Source organism: Anopheles coustani, chromosome 2, assembly GCF_943734705.1.
Source record: "Anopheles coustani chromosome 2, idAnoCousDA_361_x.2, whole genome shotgun sequence".
NCBI classification, from domain to species: Eukaryota; Metazoa; Arthropoda; class Insecta; order Diptera; family Culicidae; genus Anopheles; species Anopheles coustani.
Genome location: NC_071289.1, coordinates 83,873,698 through 83,892,742, shown reverse-complemented (window position 1 = coordinate 83,892,742; position 19,045 = coordinate 83,873,698). Strand labels below are relative to the sequence as shown.

At 47.2% G+C, this 19,045-nt stretch overlaps 1 protein-coding gene across 1 annotated transcript in view; it reads right to left on the bottom strand.

The window, feature by feature from the left end:
• Positions 1–19,045, bottom strand: part of LOC131267093 (homeobox protein araucan) — a 62,388-nt gene that overhangs the window by 23,248 nt on the left and 20,095 nt on the right. Inside the window, exon 2 of the mRNA XM_058269857.1 lies at positions 36–452. Within this exon, the coding sequence (XP_058125840.1) occupies positions 36–452 (417 nt within the window). The remainder of the gene's footprint in view (positions 1–35; positions 453–19,045) is intronic.

The window sequence follows — 19,045 nt, the reverse complement described above, 5'->3', positions numbered from 1 at the left end:
GTTCAACCCATCGGGAAATGGGAGGCATTACTTACCGCTGGGTTTGCGTAGAACGGAGCCTGATCGGCGCCGATGGCCGGGAAGTAGGCGGCCATCGTTTCCGGCGAGTAGGGCGCACTGTACATCGACAGTGGGACCCCGCCCGGGCCGGCGATTCCGGCGCTCGCGAGCCGCTGGTAGCTGATGAGATCGTACTGGCAGGAGCACACGGTCTGGCCGGAGATGGGATCGGTGAAGATGGGTCGGCCGGTGTCGCAGCAGCGGCCACCGGGGCCTCCGCCGCTCGAACCACCGCCGGACGCCCCGCCCGGCCCGGCCGACGACGGCGGACCGGAGGTAGCCGAGCAGGGTGAGGAACTCCGGGCGCTCGGGGGCACCGTCGTCGTGACGGCCATCGCGACCGGCGCGGTCGGGGGTGAGGAGGGCGCGGATGGAACTGTCGGTGTGGTACTCTGCAAGAAAAAGGGGGCGGAAAAAGAGGAGCTCGTTTGAGAACGATGTGTATATATTGAAACGGGCCGATAATGGAACAAATTATTGCACGCTTGGAATTGCTTCACACGTAGTTCCCGGGTTGGGGAGGTGAGCTGGGGAAGGGGTCGTCAAACCTCGGGAACGTGACGATTGCTTCATGCTTTGGGTTCCCTCACACTTTAGAGTCCCTATCACCCCTTAAGGCGTGTGTTGAAACTTTCCAACGTAAAGGGTAACCTTCCCGAAAAAAAAACGACTCTCCCATGTCATCGGCACTAAAACCCGAACCGGGCAACGGAACACGCACCTGAAGGAACGCAATAATAACATGACTAAGCCGCAAGCAATCGGCCGGGGAAGCGTGGGGGTTTGTGCCGGTGTATGTATTGGCAACTGTCAACCGCATGTCAAATGTCAAAATCAATCGTGACAGACATAATCACTCGGCCAGCCCAAGCGGCCGAATGACGTCCTGGTTGAGAAGGGGGGTGGCTGAGGAGTAGGTTAACGCGTTTTATCAGTCATCAGCACTGGAGGAGCACTGGAGGAGCACCGGCACGACTACCGGTTTGCTGCAGAAGACTTGCATCGCACACATCGCATGTGCTATGTGTGCTCACGCCTCGAGAATGTGACCCCCCCCCCCCCGTTTTCTCGAGAGGGGAGGGCGGTTGGTGACAAGGGATGAAGCGCAAATACCCGGGGACCGTCGGGTCCATAGAGTTCCCATATCAATATTGACTCTATAAATCACGCACGCATATAAAGTGAACCAATTTAATGTAATTACAAATACCGCGAGACCCCGCGCGCGATCGACATCAGCGACAAACGACGACGGCGACGACGACGACGACGTCGACAACGGACCATCGACATCCGTGTGTGTGTATGTGATTGGGAGGGAGGGGGGGGATTGAGTATGTGCAAACATAAACTAAATAGCCTCGCGATTCGATCGGGGGGCCCGCTTATCAGGAACTTCAGGCTACGGAGGACCTATGGAAGTTCTCGCGGAACCGTGTCCCGTGTGTCTGTTGCGCATCGGCCGGTGATAACGCCACTCGACCGAGCGACCAAAACCGCGGCCCCGGTGGGACGATGTTCAACATCGCCAACAACAGAATCAACCGAGAGCATGTTTGCCTACCTCCTGCGCTGTTCTTCGCCCTTGACCATCCCTCCCCGGTTCCGGCAAATATCGGTCGCCGTGATTGCATGCTCGAGCCGGCCGTGATTGTGCAACGGCGAAAGTGCAACGCCAAGCCGGACGCAAGCGCTGCATGCAAGGTATTTCCGCACGCCAGGGTCTTGCCAGAATTTCGCGGGGGGAACTATGGGATCCTAAAGGTTTACAAGTTCCAGAATATATAAGCAAACTATTTGAAGGCTTCGTAGAGCTAGAACTTGTTGACTAAAGATGGATATAAAAATCAGTTCTGGAACATTATGAATATCTTATTATTTAGTCCAAAAGCCGTCTGCCAGAATCAGATTAATGTCTTAAGAAAATATATCACATTATTATCTTCTGAATTAATATGGACCTTGATGCAACTATTTAGAGACCAAGTAGTAATATTCTGATATTCTTGATAAAATGTTAAATTAGTTAAACTCTTCGAGATCAAAAGTGTAGCCTTAGACACCATTGCTAAATTGATAACTTCTGGTATTCTGGATAAAATGAGGCATTATTTAAACTATTCGAGATCAAACGTGACGCCTTAGACACCAATGCGTAATTAATAACTTTTTGGAATTTAAATTCGCTTCAAGTTGGTCTTGTTTTATCCTAGACTGAATCGTCATCGTTCACTATCCTCCGCACTCCGAAACGCATGTCCTCTCCCCATTGGGGGTAAATCACGCACGAACGAACTGGAACTGTTTGAAACCGAACCTAGCTCGAACATCCAACCTCATTAAATCGCAGCTCACCGATGGGTTGACCTCCCTCGCGTAGGTGGTTAGTGCACTATGTCGCGTTTTGTAGGAAAAATAGTATTATCCCTATCGTCAACATTTAGGACACCATTAAAATTCTGTTATCACCACGCGCGCGCGCTCACCTTCCCGGGTTGGCGTTTGTGGTAATGTTTTGATAAAAGGATAAAAATGAAAAACGAAACAACGATGGCGCGGGTAATAACTTCACGCTCAGCAAACACCAAACACTCGGTCACACACTCCGAGCGCAACAGTTGAGTTGTCCAGTCGGTTAAGGGCATTGGAAACGGTCGTTTGTCGTTGCAGAATGCAAATGCACCCGCGGGAGAAGCTCGAGCTCGAATGCGCCCATGAATCAGATACGATTCATGCGGATGCACCCCGATGTGCATCCATTGGCTGGATGGATGAACATGTTTCACGCGGTACATATTTACATACTATGTTGTTTTTCTTTTCACCGTTTGCTCGATGCCATTAGAGATTATTTGGCACCGGGCTTGTACGTCGGGCGGAGGAAATAAATATTTGTCATCAGCCACGGCGTGTCTGACGGGTGGCCATACTTTGTTGAAGTTTGTAGGGTCATTGGAATTTGCAACATGTTTGCATTGAAGACACCATACATTTTTGAAAAATATAAATTACTAGCTCGAAGCCCCGGCGAAGCTCGGGGAGGAAAAATGTGACTAAAGTTTTTATTCTTGGTTCATTTTCTATGCTATATTTAGTTTGCTTACATACATATTAGTAGCAGTGATATCACGCGAAAATTTTCTTTCATCAATAGTCTAGGGGGCTAAGTGCATGGGTGTTGTTCCGGAGGATCGGAGTTCGAATCTAGGCTGAGAAAAACTTTTTTGTTGACGGTTGTGAAATATTTTTTCATGATTTTTTTAGATATTTAATGTAATTTTTCAAATCGGATAATAGTGCATGGGTGTTGTTCCGGAGGATCGGAGTTCAAATCTAGGCTAGGAAAAACTTTTTTGTTGACGGTTGTAAAATTTTTTTTTCAGGATTGTTTTTAGATATTTAATGTACTTTTTCAAATCCGATCATATTTTGATACATATTTTTCAAATTATCATAACCATTATTAAATTAAAAGTTTGGTGGTTCAATTTATTCACATATCCATATATACCTGTATTTTCGCTGTGCTGTCCATTCGTACAACTGGTGTACTGGTAGTGGTGCTCGAGCCTTGTATCAGAAGTTTGGTGTTCGAATCCCGAATGGGAAAATCTTTTATAGTACGAAATAAAATTTTTCTTCAAAATCTACGTTTGCCATTCAAGTAGCAATATTTCCTCGCTATTTCTAACTTGTGCTATGGTTCCTCGGCAAGACTACGGCTTCGCTCTTGGTAAACCCGTGTTCGAGTCCCGTTTCCACTTAGAGTCAGATTGTAAAAAGCATGGTTCCGTGCACTGTAAAAATGTAGGGTTTATTGCCACATCTCATCACGGGACTTTGAAACTGAGATTTATAAAGATAAAAAGATAATTTAAACTCTCAACTCAAATTAAATTAGAGTTGAAAACAGATGCTAAAAATTGAAATATTTTTTTTAACAATCATAAGGAGAAAGAAATCTTCAAAATAGGACAAATTCGGTTTCCAAATATTCATGTAACGGCTTTTCCTGAGAAATGGTTGAGGTGCTATCTACTTGATCGTACATGATCGCTCGGGGAAGACACATAAGATTATCAATAAGTAAATTGAATTATTACGTTCACGCCCCAAAACACGAAGAAAGCAGAAATGTTGCGATAAGATTGTCTACCGTGATGTTCTACGCTATCACAAGAATTCAACATCACATCAAACTGCTTTTCAAACACGGTTGTCACCTTAGTCTATGAATAGTGACAACGCTATTTTTTTCCCTCACTTTCTAGAAGTTGTGTTTATCGATGCGATAACATCTTGCTCAACGGAGCGTCGATTCATCACGTTGACCGAAGACATGCCCGAAGGATGTGTCGTTGTTTCCGATAAAACGCTGGAGCTTACTTGAACGAAAGGTTTGCCAAACCTCTCTCCATCTCCGCCTCCCTCCCCCGCGCCACCTACCGGCCCGTGGACGAAAGTAAACCCAATTCAAACCGAAACACTGTTCTTATTCCGGAAGCTCCTCAAGTGTGGAACATCAAAACCTTTACTACCGCCGTTTGGCCGTTTGCGCACAGACCGAACAAAGCACACACTCTTTACCTTGTTCCCTGCACCCGTTTCCCTTCCCACCCGGGCTGGCCTACACCTTATCTCGCACCCAAACCCAACAAGCCCGACCCAACCCGGGCTGACCGATCTATCATTCGGAACGCGCTGTTCGCGCGAGTTGAACAAGCTCGTTTTCACCTATTTGACACTTATCTAGCCACTTCGGGGAAGGTGTCCGTGCGGTGGTTTTCTTGGACGCGCGGAGGTGCGTGTGCGACCCGTGTTTCCCGTACAAAGTACGCCGTGTTTTGTCGTGTCGTTGTCCGCCGTTGTCAGGCCCATGTCCGGGGCAATAGGTGGACTGATTGATAAGCAGAAAATTGATTGAATTTCCCTCCGCCAAAAGGGCCGCCGAGGTTGTTGCGGTGAGATTGGGGGGGGGGAGGTTTTCAACAGACCCCAACGGACGGTTGGTTTGTGTTTGCAGCTATTTCTCCTCGTCCAGCTTGTCGATTGTTTGATACGCAACCATGTCCGGGAGCTCTGGACGGTTTTTCCGTGCCGGGGCGGAACGAAAGTGAAGTGCTTTTCGAAAGATAATGGCCGGCACCGGCTCGTTTTATTTTTAACTTAATTGAAATTAATCGCACCCACATCCGAGAGGTTGATAAAGCCGAACTGGAAGAAGGAAAACCCGAGCGCGGTAAAACTAGAACATAAATCCAGCTACAAAGCAGATATTGAAATTAATCCACTCCGGAGAAACCGTTTTTCCAACTCCATCGATCAGGCTCCCAAAAGGAAACTGACAACTCCAAACTCCTCCTCCGTGATGGCGCAAACGCTTGCGTGATGGCACAAACCGCCTCTTCGATGACAGTTTAAAGCAGTTTGAGTTTGTCAGAATCGGACATTCGGCGGGGTTTTTGGGGAGACAAACGCGGAAGCGGGACCGTGGCGTCTAGTGTTTCACAAACAGACACCGCCGGGATTCGGAAAGTAAACTTTCTTGGCAGTCAAACAAGCAACCCGGCTGCGTTTAGACCGGGCGAGTTCAAGGGTCGGCATCGCACGATCGCCGGGTGATGGTCCGTTTCCCGTTCCGATCGAGCTTCACCTCGAGCAAGCCCACAAGCCGGCCTACTTGGGTTGTGTTTTATTAATATTTTATTTTGTCATTTATCTCCATCCTTTCGTCCTCCCACCTTTCCGCGCGCGCTCTCCGCGAGTCCGGAATGTCCGATCTAAGTAACCCAAGCCGAACTACAACAAGGACGCGAACGAACGAAACGGAATCGACAAATGACCATTTTCAATAAAAATCTTGTTTCCCAGCGCTTATTTATTCAAACTAAGCCTTTTTTTTTCTCTCTCCCTCTCGCCCTCCCCGTCGGACGGAGACCTGCTGACGACGCCGTCGGACAAGTGATCGGTAACATTGGGAACGGACCCCGTCGTCGCCCGGAGATCAAAACCCATTTCGCCGACCGTCCGCTTCGGGGCAGCCCCGACGGGATAGGTGTTTGTTTGGCGAGGGGGGCGGTGGGGGATGAAAATTGACACTAAAATAACGACAACGATGACGACAGGGGCCACGGACGGATCGGCATCCAGCATCCTAAGCAATCTCTGCCTCGATCTTGATACGATCTCGCCCCGGACAACGATGACGACAAGGGGCTCGATAGTCGACCGAAAGCCCATCGGCAAACACCATGGGCCGTCGCATCGCAGGTAAAACACCGGCTGGAGGCTAAGTTTCTCAACGAGCGCTGTTCGACAAACGAAGGAGCAAGATGCTTGGACACAATATGGGCAGCTTTTTCGAGGCGAAAATGAACAGAGTGTCGATTGGAAAACGCGGAACGTTTGAATGTCGACTTCAGGCAGCAGAGAATCGAAATGTAAACACGATCCATGCACGCCGGCAAATATTGTGGCATGCATGTTAGAGGCTTGAAATTGAGGATCGGCGGTAGAACATGATTCTGTATTTCTATCCTATCATCTTTTAATGACGCTTCAACCTCCGATGTTTGTGTCTGGAAACAGTAACTATTCATTGTATTTGATATTATAATCCTGCTTCTTCAAAAGTTTTCTGCATTTAAAAGCATTAAAAACTTGATTATTACCTATAAACTCTAAATCTATAACAATTCCTATGATAATTGCTTTCAGAATCATTCAGAATCAATCATCAGGTGTTATATAAATAAGTTCTGTTGAGTTTCATTTCAAGGTTGATTAGTTAGTGGAAGCACCTTATAACTTGAAGTCGATGTAAGATTAAACAAGAACTTATAACATATTGTGTGTATCAATCAGGTATATATTTCACCATCGATACCTCCAGAACGACACAAAAGCCGCCTGAAAAGGATTACATTGTTGTAGGGGAAAAAAGCAAATCCTCGACCGCGTAGCATATAATTTGTTTATTCCATGGCTTTATTTTCCTTCCACTACGCGCCACAGCATTCCAGAGTGCTTTTAAATAATACTATTGATTAAACAACACACACACACAGTACCCCCTTGGCCCCCCGGGAACCACCCTTCCCCATCCCAGCAGGCGCCCACGATCCTTCCGCTCGCCGTTCGCCAGATGGCGCCACTTATTTCCCCGTTTTTACTGCGCCACCACCTCTTCCCACGCCTTCCCGGGGGAGGAATTATTCACGGCCCGCGGGAGGGGGGGGGGGGGGGGGGGGGGTGAAAAAGGCACAGGCAACCTCAAACAAACACACTACACAGCTCGACGAGCGTGCGTTTTATGCTTCCTTTGCACACCGTTCCACCGCATAATCGAATATGTGTGATTTTTACGACCCATTCCGAACGCGCCTTTTTAGTGCCATCACCACGTATGTGTGTGCATGTGAACGGTTGTGTTTCAAGCAATGACGACAATGATGACGGTTTGATGGCCATGATGGACCTCGGGACCACGGGCGAGACCTCCAACCATCTGGGTAAATATTTTTATTTGCAAAACATTTTCAGTGATTTCCAGCCGTATCGAACCGGAGTGTGTGTGTGTATGTGTGTTTTTATGTTGTTTCCATCCCTTACTCGACGGTTTACCGAAGTTCCCTTGCGTCCAATCGAAGACTCTGCGGGACACATACACACACACGCACACACTCCTAGGCGCTATTGGTTGTTGGGGGGAGAATGTTTTTTTTTTGTCTATTTGTTTTTCTGTTGTTTCTGCCTCGCTGAGGTCCTCGTAGCATAAATTCATAACCGTGCAGCCGGTTTACACCGTCGAACACGCACGATCGTGTATTGCGGTTGATTTCGGCATTGTTTAAGGACAACGACACCGCCGTTAAAGGTGCCGATCGACAATCAAATAGTTTGGGACGGATTTTCACGCCCTCGGCTAATGCCGTCGCTACACGCGAAACGACGGCGTTTTCGAACCCTGGCCCTCCCCCGGCAGGACACCCGGCACCGGTGGGAGCATAAAACAGCGTTTTATTGTAGCGCACAGTGAGGTGCGATTTATTGTCACACTGGCTGCGATTGAGGTTTATTTTGACAACGGCGAGATTGGAACGAGAAATCAAGTAATGCAAAGATTTCCAAACTTTCGATACTTTTGTAATTCGTTGTTTTCGAATTGTTCTCCACTGATCTATATTTAGTTTACAGCATGTTTTTAAGTTCAAATCTATTTTGCATTTTCCCAACCCGAAAACTTAATTCCTTTCCCGTGCGTCCTTGGCGCGCGGTGAATGTGTTTGTTTCCTTCTTGTCGGCTTTAATGGCGCTGCCATTTAGGTGGCTTCTTTCCGCAACCTCCAACGGCCCGAGTTCTCCCTTTGCCGCTCCCCCCTTCCCGTTCCCTTCATTTCGCATAAGTCCGACAGCGCTACATCGAAGCTTAGAGAGGCGAATGGGCCTTAAAAAGGCGATCGGCTTTTTAAGCCGTTACCTCCATTTGTGTAGGTATTATTTGTTATGCTGTATGTGTGTTCTTGATGTGTTTTTATTTTTCGTTTCGTTACCAACTCAGGCCAATGCCACTGCTTACAAAAAAAAAAAAACGATGAAAGAACTGAAGGTTTTTCGACGCACGACGCTTTTCCTGTCCGCTGCAAAGTTTCCATTCCCTTTCCCAGCCCGAAGCCGCCCGTCAACATGTTCGAGTCGTGTCAGGGCTTTAATGTGCTCGCCCGTGCTCACACGGGTCCGGGGGTCCAAGCGTGTGTGTGTGTGTGAGTGTTTGCATGTTTTGAAAATTTCGGTCGGTACCGTGAAATAATATTATAATCGGATTACGCTTTACATTTTATGTTTACTACTACTAGTTTTGTACGAACCGCGTCTGGTTCCGGCGAGATCATGGACCTCGGGCCGACCGAAAGGAGAGCACCAGGTATTAAACCCTTTCGGTGGAGGGAAGAAAAAGTCAACCGAAACAACGCTCGTCGGACGGAAACCATGGGGTCGCGAACAGCGGCCTTTTATTTGCCCGTGTGGCGTTTGTCCCGACGCCCCGGGGCGTGCGACTTTCGGTAATCTCTCGAATCCGTCCTGGTGCCATCCTCCCGCCAGGGGCTAGAGAGCCCGGGGAAGTGCCAGCCTAATTGCACATATTTTAGCGCTTAGCTTCCGCCTGCAACGGAACTCCCCAAGGGGTCCCGAAGGAAGGAAGCCAAGATCTCGCGACACAATAGCGATCTCGCAGTGAATTGCTCGCTAAGCCGGTTCCCTAGATGTGAGAATAGGTGAGAAAAAGTTGATTCTAATACGTGAACGCAGAATGGTAGGACAAAAACATACCTAGGAGAACATTCAATGCATCAGAAAAGCAAACAAAACAACCGCTAAAGACCACGCCCCAGCTTCAGCGCATAGCAACGGAACTAGCTGTGCTTATGTGCTACCTTTTCTTTTTTTTCTTCTTGCCAGTGTATGCCAGGCAGTGAATATAGCAAGCAAATAAACCCGACCAAACCGAGCAGAGGAACTAATAATAATGATGGCCGACCCACATTATGTACCGTTCCGAAACAACGAAAAGTTTCCCTAATGCGCGAGAATGAATGTAGCAATTTGACCGAAGGGTGTGAAAAAAAGGGGGAATGGTGAGCGCAAGATGAAGACCTCTTAGGGAAGCCGGAGGAGGGCAACGCAACGCAACAAAAAAGCGAGGGAAAAAACCAGACAGCACAACATAAAAAGCATCAAACATCCACTTCCAACACTTAAACGGTAGTGATCTTCGTAACGAGTTGCGATGATGATGATCGCGACGGTTTCGCGGGCTAAAAAGAAAAGAAGGGTACCGGTGTGCGTGTGTGTATGTGCCACTCGGATGGAACTGGTTTGCGAGCGAGCGCGCGCGCGCGCGCGAAGGTAACGTAACTTTTCGCTACACGTGTACCTACACGAAACTACGCGTTCGCGCGTTCGTTTGTCTACGAACACCTGAGTTTAGTTTGGGAAAAAAAAGAAAACAAAGCTAAAGGTGCGCCACAAGAAGCGGGGCGAGCAAGAGAAACTCAGCGGGATGTAAATTAGTCCTTCGCTCTTTTGCTCTCACGTGTGTCTTTTTTCACTTTGTTTAAATCGCATTACGCATGAATCGTCACAAACAAAGCAGCACCATTACGCGGCGTTAATCGTACGGAGTGGGGAAAACCCTGGGGGGGGGGAGGGCTGGGGGGAAACGGGCGGGAGGAGAAACTAGCCCAAAAGGGCAGCCATTAGTTGTAACGATCGATTCATCTCCCTCGCCCCTCCCGCGTGGGGCTCAGTGTTTTTAATTCGTACGCTTTTTTCCCTCTTCTCTTTAACTCTCGCCTTTTTCCATCCCTTCGCCGGTGGTTGCGGTGGGGTGGGAAAAGCGAAGCACAGAGAGAAAGAGAGAGAGAAGGAAACGATCGAAAAGCGCAGCGGTCCCTGCAAGTGGACCGTTTATTAATTTGCCCGAACGCCACTCATGCATAACTGATGTCAGTGGAGGGTTTTGTGCAGCGAAGTTGAAGTAATTTGACATCATCGATGGTAGGTTTGGCCTGTTAGCTCGGTACGGGTAGAGAGGGAGGAAGAGGGAAGACAGGGTGGTGAGACTTCCATTAAACCAGGGGTGGTGTAATGCCAAGATGGCCGCGATCTTGCAACGACTGCGAGATGGCGATATCGAATATCTTGGTCGGTCGGTGTGTGCGTTCGTATTCGATGCGACCGATTAAGTGATCGAGTTCTATTAAGGAGCGCTGTTGACAATCAATATAACGATGGCGATGATGTGTGGTTGGGTACAAATAAAATGAATGTTGGCTTGTTTAACGGGCAGTAAGCGGAACGATCGATGCATTGCACGATACTCATCAACGAATGAAGTGGTAATGGTTTAATGGTACATCATTCTATTGCAAACAACATACTTAAAAACGTGTCTCTTGTTTTGTTACAATTAGAAAATAATCGTTTTCTAAAAAGGTGGTTTAATACATGGATTTTTATGAGGCTTTTTCAATACTCTTTTCTAAAAAAATAGAAATTAATTACAACAATTAATATATATCCACTTTTTTGCAGGATAATCGGATTTTCTTTTAGAAAGTTTCTGACAATCAGCTCTCATTGTCAGAATGCACAGAAATTTCGATTCACTCAATACCAGATTTCCTTGCGTCTATTTTGGCCCACTTTTATATCGAAATTAAAGCTTTTTCTCGGGCTTAAAATATTTAAGTAACGTTTTGATAGTTCCTAAAAACACTCAAAGCTTAAGAAAAATAATACTTGCCATTTTTTTACGCAGTGTTTGCTTATATTTCAAGTAGATTTTAACAATTTTCTCGAAAAAAATTGATTGAATCGCTCCCAAATTTGGTATTTAACTGGAATAAATTGATATAAACACTATAAACAAGGTTTGGGAGCATTATAATTTGAAATTAATGTGATAATTGATCTCTTTTCTAGTGGATCAAAATTATTCTATTCTTTTTGGTACGTCTCCTTGAATCAACTTTTCACTTTTCACTTTTTACTCCAAAATATCACATCCGTCTATCTTCGGCCATCGGAACTTCCGGTCCGAAACGAACTGCATTTCGAACAAAACATGTCAATCGTACCCTTGATGATCGTTTCCAAGGAATAGTAACGGCCGGCCTTTGTGTGCGAGTGATTGCAATGTGCACCCACAGTGGGAAGCCTCTTCAATTTCGCCAGCTGTCAAACGAGGAACCCGGTCGTCCTCCGGCAACCCAAAGGCAACGAAAACACTTCAACCGTAGCTGTCAAACGCTCCTCGGATGATCGTCCCGAGTGCACTCCCGAAATGCCATATGCCACAGGCACGGTCCCGACTTCGACTCTAATTGAACTGCATTGGAGTCCCAGGAGGTCCTTCATCGGTCCTTCGTCCGTTTGGCCGGAGTTTGGAAAATTGTGTCAAAACTGTTGTTGTTCGTCCCTTGTCGCGTGAAACCTTACGAAGTGGATTTGCGACCGACAATCACAAACCGAGGATGGATTTGGCAACCGAACGTAGCGCATCGGTGTCGATCCGTTGCTAATCCCGGCTCGGGCTTTTGTCCCGGGGTATGTCCCTCCATTCCCCCCTCCTCTGGTGTTTTGCTGGCGATCTGACAAATGTCTCCGTTCGAGGTCGATCAGAAAGTCAACCGTTCGCACGAGACGAAACAAATTGACCGGTCAGGTCGGACCGTTAGCAAAATTGTCCGTGCGAAAAGCTGTGAAACTTGAACACCCTCCTCGGGGATTGTCACTGCATGGCTGGAAGGAAAGGTGCGGACAGCAACAAAAACTAAAATAACAACACAAAAAGAGCAACAACCCGAAACACAACGAAGTAAACGAAATGAAGCAAAAGTGAACACGCCGTGGTTCAATTTTCGGTCCGCGCCAAAGTGCCAACGAGCCAAACAAACCAATTATCACACCGAACACGCTGAACCGACAGCTTATTGAGCGCTAAATTAATTTTTAGATACACCTTTCCAAATCCACCGGCGGGTAAGCGGAGCGCGGGGACGAAAAATGTTTGTTGGACCGGAAAGGGAAACATAAAAAAAAAGTAAAGCTGAGACCAATTTTCTATCTCACGCTTCAAACAGACAGCAAATTGGAAATTGGCCACCTCTTGGCCACACAAGCTCGATTGGACGGAAAAGCCAAACCAAGGTGGGGCGGTAGAAGAAGGTGTCGGGAAAAATCGATTCCGATCAACCAATGTCTGCCGGCCGGAACCGTGCCACCAGCCCTTGCGGCGGGAGTGGCTCCCAGCGAGAAGCATGCGAGAAAAACACCGAACCACAATAGGCAAAAACGGGGTACGTACGAAAAAGAAACAAACTCAAAATAAAATGCCAACTAACGTGAAAGTGAGAACTGAACACCGGTTCGAACAACCGTCGAACAAACATCGGCGAAACGATGTCGAACAACGGTGTTCGTTTGCTTGTTAGTTAGCTAGTTTGTTTGTTTGTTTGTTTGTTTGTCTGTCTGTTTGTCTTGCTATGAGTGTGCTTTCCTTTCGGAGGCGAAATTTGAGCGCCTTTTTCCGCCACCCAGCGCTCCAATTTTGAGGGGCGAAGAGGCCGGGAGCCGAGGGCATAACGGAAAGGTGACCATGCATGACACGTATCGAACAACCGAACGAGTTGAACATAAAACTAAAAATGACCAAGACGAGAAAATAAGAGAAAACGATTGATTTAAAACAAAACAAAAACTCGCTCGTTTTAGAAATTGGTTTCATTTAAGTTGGTGCAATGGAATCATCGAGCAGAAAAGTTTCATTAGACATAAGGAAAAAACTCAATTCCTTATATTTAATACTATTGTAGCAAGAAAAAACAGAATACCATTGAAGAAAAGAAAGTAATTAAATGGCGAAGAGTTCAAAATAGACGGATAAAACGTAGGAAAACATCACCCGAGAAGATAAAACAAAAACTGTTGATTTAATTCTCGAATCAAGTACATTGCAAACGCACTATGCGATTTGCGCCGGAACGTTTCAGTTTGATGTTAATATTGACTGGCAGCTTATTAATGCACTCCGCACTCGACGCAACACACAAATCGGTAAAAGTTTTTCCCGCATTTTCCGATCCCCCTTCCCCCCGCGGCCCTGGCAGCCTCACTTTACATGACAGGTACAGGTCGGTATGCTTGTACCCGGCGACGAATGGAGGAGATCCGTTTGCGGGGGACGGCCGGGGAATGGGTAAAAGGATTCACGGAGTAACAAAACGAACGAAAAAAAGCGAAAAAGGTACTCTACCACTCACCCCGATAATGCAACCCTTTCCTCCCCGATAGTCGAGGACAATGTTATTACAAACCGACTGACAGGCTTTTCCCGGGGCTTCACGCTCCTTGCGCAACCGTTTTCCGGTACGCCACGAATGGCAGCATGGTGTGTTTGCGGGACGGGGAGATGGGAGAGGTGGGTAACTAACCATCCAAACTACTCCCAAACCTCTCACCCCACCGGGGGCGCCCTGTCGGGGGAATGACATCGGTGCTACATGTGTTATGTATGAGTTTTTATTGAATTATAATGTTATTTCGCGTAATGAGATTCCCGGTTCGGTTTTTGCTTGTTTTCCACTGGATTTTCAATGGTTGATTTTACACGGCCAAGCACGTGTACGGGGAGTCGGCAAACCGTGTGTCCACGCGTGTGTGTGTGTGCAGTGGCGCACGGACAGTTTGGAGGTTTCCCCGTCAAGTGTCGTGACTACACATCAGTTAGTTCGACATGGCCTTCGTATCGCCCGCACTGCAACTGCGCAACTGCATTTGGCATTGGCGTATGCAAAATCTGCACCGGAGCAGATAAACCGTGGTTGAAGAGGAAAAAAAAACTTAAAGAAATGTTTAAAGTATTGCGTTTTTTTCTGTTCTCTTCGAATGTAAACCACTGGCAGCTGTCAGTTGTCAGCCGGCCCTTTTTGGAGCGAGGACTCAAACTTCCAAACATTCCCCAGCGGCAACACGATCCGGGTGTTTATTAATTAAATCCCGGCGTGTTTGCCCGAAAGATTGGCCCGGTGTTCGTCGGTGTGGTGGACAGCAAGTAAGCTGTCCCCCAAAAAAACAAGAAACAAGCTCCCAAAAGCGTTGGAGAAGTCAGGAAGAAACGAGGAAGGAAACAAGCTAAAGGCGCGTTATAAACGCGTTGGAAATCATGAGCAGAGAAACACGCGGGCACCGGAAAGGCAAGAAACTCCGGGGCCCTTGCGACACAAACGCGCACTGCGTGCAAGCGGGAAAATATAGATTTAATGTTCTTTTCATGTTTTAATGCTTATCAGATCTGTGTTTAAAAATGGCGGAACTGACGGACGACGTCGACGACGATGGCTGCTGCTGCTGGTGCTGCCGGTTTTATTTCACCCTTCCCCCGGTAGCGGCCGGTGTTGCGTGTTTCACCGGCCTCAGCTCATCATCACCGTCACGAGGTTCCCTGTACACCTTTCCCTCAACCACCGCCTCTTCCCTGCTTCTCTTTTCTACCTGCGAAACGTACTAAAAGCCCTTCGCGTACACCGGGCCGAGTTTTTCCGTGAAACATCACATCAGCGCCATAATTACCATCGCGCAAAAGGTGTTGGTTTGGGTTTGGCTTTGGGATTACTTCGGTGCGCCACGCCACCAATTTCCACGACTCGCGCGGGACGCCGGGTAGCCGGAGGGGACTTGCCTCTGGTGACCGACAAACTTCGTGCATTGAATAAAATTAATTATCTTGAAGGCATTACTTGACGTTTTATTTCACCGGGCCGACGTTGGGCGAGCACCCGGGGAAAAAAAGGACCCTGACCAGGACGACCGCCGATCATCGGGTGTTTCCGGTTTTTGTTCTCCGAAATTTCTACAAGGCCATCTTTGTTCGCTCCGAAGGGAAAAGCTTTCCCATCTCGTTCCCTCAGAGGACCCTTTTCGGAAAACCGTGCTCAAATTCGCCCTTCTGGAGGGACCCTCTTTTTCCCGCGTGTGTGTGTGTGTGTGTTCAGAGCGTGTTCGGTTGGCTTGTTGTTGGCCATGATGTTTTATTTAACTACTGGTTTTTTTGTTTCCCCTCGTGGCGTTCCCTTCCTTTAATAAATCGTTAAATACACTCTTTACAGTCCCATTTATCCAGCAAACCCGGTTCCGATCCCGACCGGTGGGGTCTAACGTTTCCACGAAACGCGACTGTAGGCCATTTTACGACCCCGGGCCTGGCGGGCGAAGCGAAGAAAAACGGCCATCTTGTTGTTGGCCGTGCGCTTCCCGGTTCCGCCTCGCAGGACGCACCATTTTCGAGCGCACTCACTGGAAAATAGAATTCCACAGCCGAACTAATTCCGGGCGCCCGACGGAGCGAATGCGCGCACACAGCCGGCCTAGACGCGGCTTTTATGGCATCTAATTCGGTGCTAATCAATAGTTTTCCGTCATGGGGCGCTCGTTCGAAACCGTCACACCGCGATGGGCAGCGCTGTGCAGACGGTTTTCGGGTAAACGCGTGTTTTTTTTTTGGGGAGGAGGTGTGGAGAGAAAAAAAATAAATCAACAGTTGTCGATTCAATTTATTTCATGCTTGTTACAGCTGTGTAACATAGCAAAAAATTACCTTCGAATAGTTTTACTTCCTAACTTACATATCACAATTAGTGTAATACCCTAATTGAAAGAAAGTATAAGAGCAAAAGAAAGAATTTAAAAATTTAAAAAATCACTTGGAATAACATCAAAACCCATATCTAAAAACTGAAACCTAAACGCCGTTGATTGAAATGAATTCACAAAACAGTAACATACACAAAAAAACCACGAAAATTGATTAAATTTGCACAAACACAGCATTAGCCGATCTTGTCGATGTAAAAGTCGAAAACCTATGTTCGAAATAACTAACTCCCGCCGTGCAATGGTTTAGTGGCGTTTTGTTACAGCACGGTTTGATATTAAATTTCACAGTAGACTTACTTCCCGCACCTGCCCAACTTCCCCTCCCCCCTCCCTCTCCAAAAAAAACCCGTTCGCAAATTATTCAACTTCGTCATCATCCTTCCGGGCGTCAGTGGCGTTCGTAGAGCTTCGTGCAGACTTCAATTACATCGATTTGCTCTGCCTAAGCGGGAGAACAAACAACTAGTACATAACGCAAGCATAAAGTTGGTAGCCACCTCGCCCACCCCTCGAGGGTGAAGGCGGTGGGGAGTGTTTCCAACAGCACTCGTGTACGTACCTGGCGTATTTATTACACCTCGGCATGATCTCACGCTGGGCTCCGTTGACGAGCCCCGGGTTTCGGATTAGTTTGCAATTGTAAAACAATACCTTTCCGCCATTTTTGCCACCGGACCAGATGGGTGGAAAGGGTGGAGAGTTGGGGGAAGGCAGGAGCAAGCAAACTGACGCCATCAGCCATCGGGAAGGAGGCTTACAACATGACATGACTCCAATTCGTCGTCGTACATCGAAAAATCCCGTACAAAAAACAGGCGGCCCACCACGGAACACTAACCCTAGTTTGAAACAGCACACTAAAAAAGGCACAGAGAATAGCAAATGAAACCCAGGAAAAAAGGGGGCCATTATCAAACCGAAAGGGGAAATAGGAAACGAAGCTTCCATGCGCCAGCGACACGAGAGCGTCATGAGATATCTGAGACTTCGCGGTGGAAACGGGTAAGCCCATCTCTCACGATGATGATGATGATGTTGTTTTTGATGATGTTCGTAGGAAGATATGAAGGCCTATTAATTAATTAAAGTTTTAACAACCAGTGTCATGTCTCGTGCGCATTAACCCATCAGTCTGTTAGCTGATGAGCCTGACGTGGCTGTCAGGTAATGCCGGTTTGTTTCTTTTCAGTTGTCGAGACATCCAGTCGAGGGCATAATGTCTTTTTACGTTCCGAACAATGTTGCAAAATGTATTTCTGTGCGTATCGTTCATCTTGTTTGTCCATTACTTAGTTTTTTTTAGTGTTAACTTAAAATGGTTAATTATGCGGAGTTAGTACTAAAGAAGTGTTTTAGTCATATCCGCTAGGTCATCTAAGCTTTTGCGAGAAGCGCCCATTCAAAGGTTAGCCGAGCGTGATGGAAATACATTCCCATACTTTGGCGATCGGTGGGCTACGACTTTGAGAAGCTTGATTTATGTATTACACGATCATAAATTAACAGCACATAAGGCTACTGCGAGCTTCACCGCAGAGAAGGCGCAGCGACCGTGGCAACGAATCATCAAACCCTGGGCCGAACCTACTGGCCGTGTAAAGGAAAAATAACAATAGTAATAATAATAATAATATTGAACGAGCGAGAAGAAGACAAATAATCCAGAATAGGAAATGAAACGATCGATAAAATTAATACCAACATCAGTTCGAACATTCGCCACCGGTCGGTAAATCGGTGAAACGTTATGGTTCCCTCGACTGGCGACGACGTTGGACTTGGTGGATGATCGAAGTGCCAAGAGCAGCCAGCGTCGATGATCATCACCATCCGTCGCGGATCGGTGGTGGTGCGGGAAGTGAGCCATTACACCCGCCACATTACGACCTGCCCGGCGGCGACCGATGCGGAAGAAAGCGAATCGTTCGTCTTGTCGATCGGTCGATAAATATAAAAGAGAACAAGCCACAACAAGCGACGATCGGCGGCGGGCCGACAAATGGATGGAATGTCTGGTTGCCCGCCAGAGCGGGCCATAAAATATGACCATTAACTGTATTAATCTTTTCCAGCTTTCGATGAAAATCTAACACTGCTCGCATTGGGGGAGGAGAGGTATGTCCGTCGCGGACAGATCTCGCCTACATTGAAGATGCTTATTTGAATAACAAGGCGCTGGACTAGGAAAATTTATCTCCATCCATCGCCTCGGCAAAGGGATTAGATCAGGCACGGTGGGTCGAACGCGGGTGGATGCTTTCGGAAAGGTCCCTCAAATGTGTGGAGTTTAAAGAAAAAGAATACACACACATAACCGGTCTTTTTGGTTTTGCATTTTTTGAGGTAAAGATTCCCCCTATCGGTGGAGCGTTAGCGTTTTATCGATCGCTCGTCTCGTGTTCCTTAACAAGCCGATAGTAAAACAACAGATAACACACCGAACAATGCGCGCGCTTACCTCCCGATTCGTGGTATGTATCCTTCCAGTTTCCGAAAAGGGTAGTAAATAAGTCGGCTTTTACTACTTAATCTGGCGCGCATGCTTGCGCGGCTATTAATTTCGAGATCAATCCTCCTCCATGCGCGAGCTGGTGCCTTTTTTCTTCGGAAAGCGCTCTTGGGCGAGCATTGAGATTCACTTTGGGGCTGAAGGCGGAGATTAGTTGCCTAAATTGTCCGCCTGCCATCGTTAATAAATGCAAAAATGTTCATCATTCTTTTGCATTCGAAAAGAAAACATGCCTTGGAGGGAAAATAAAAATAATCCGCA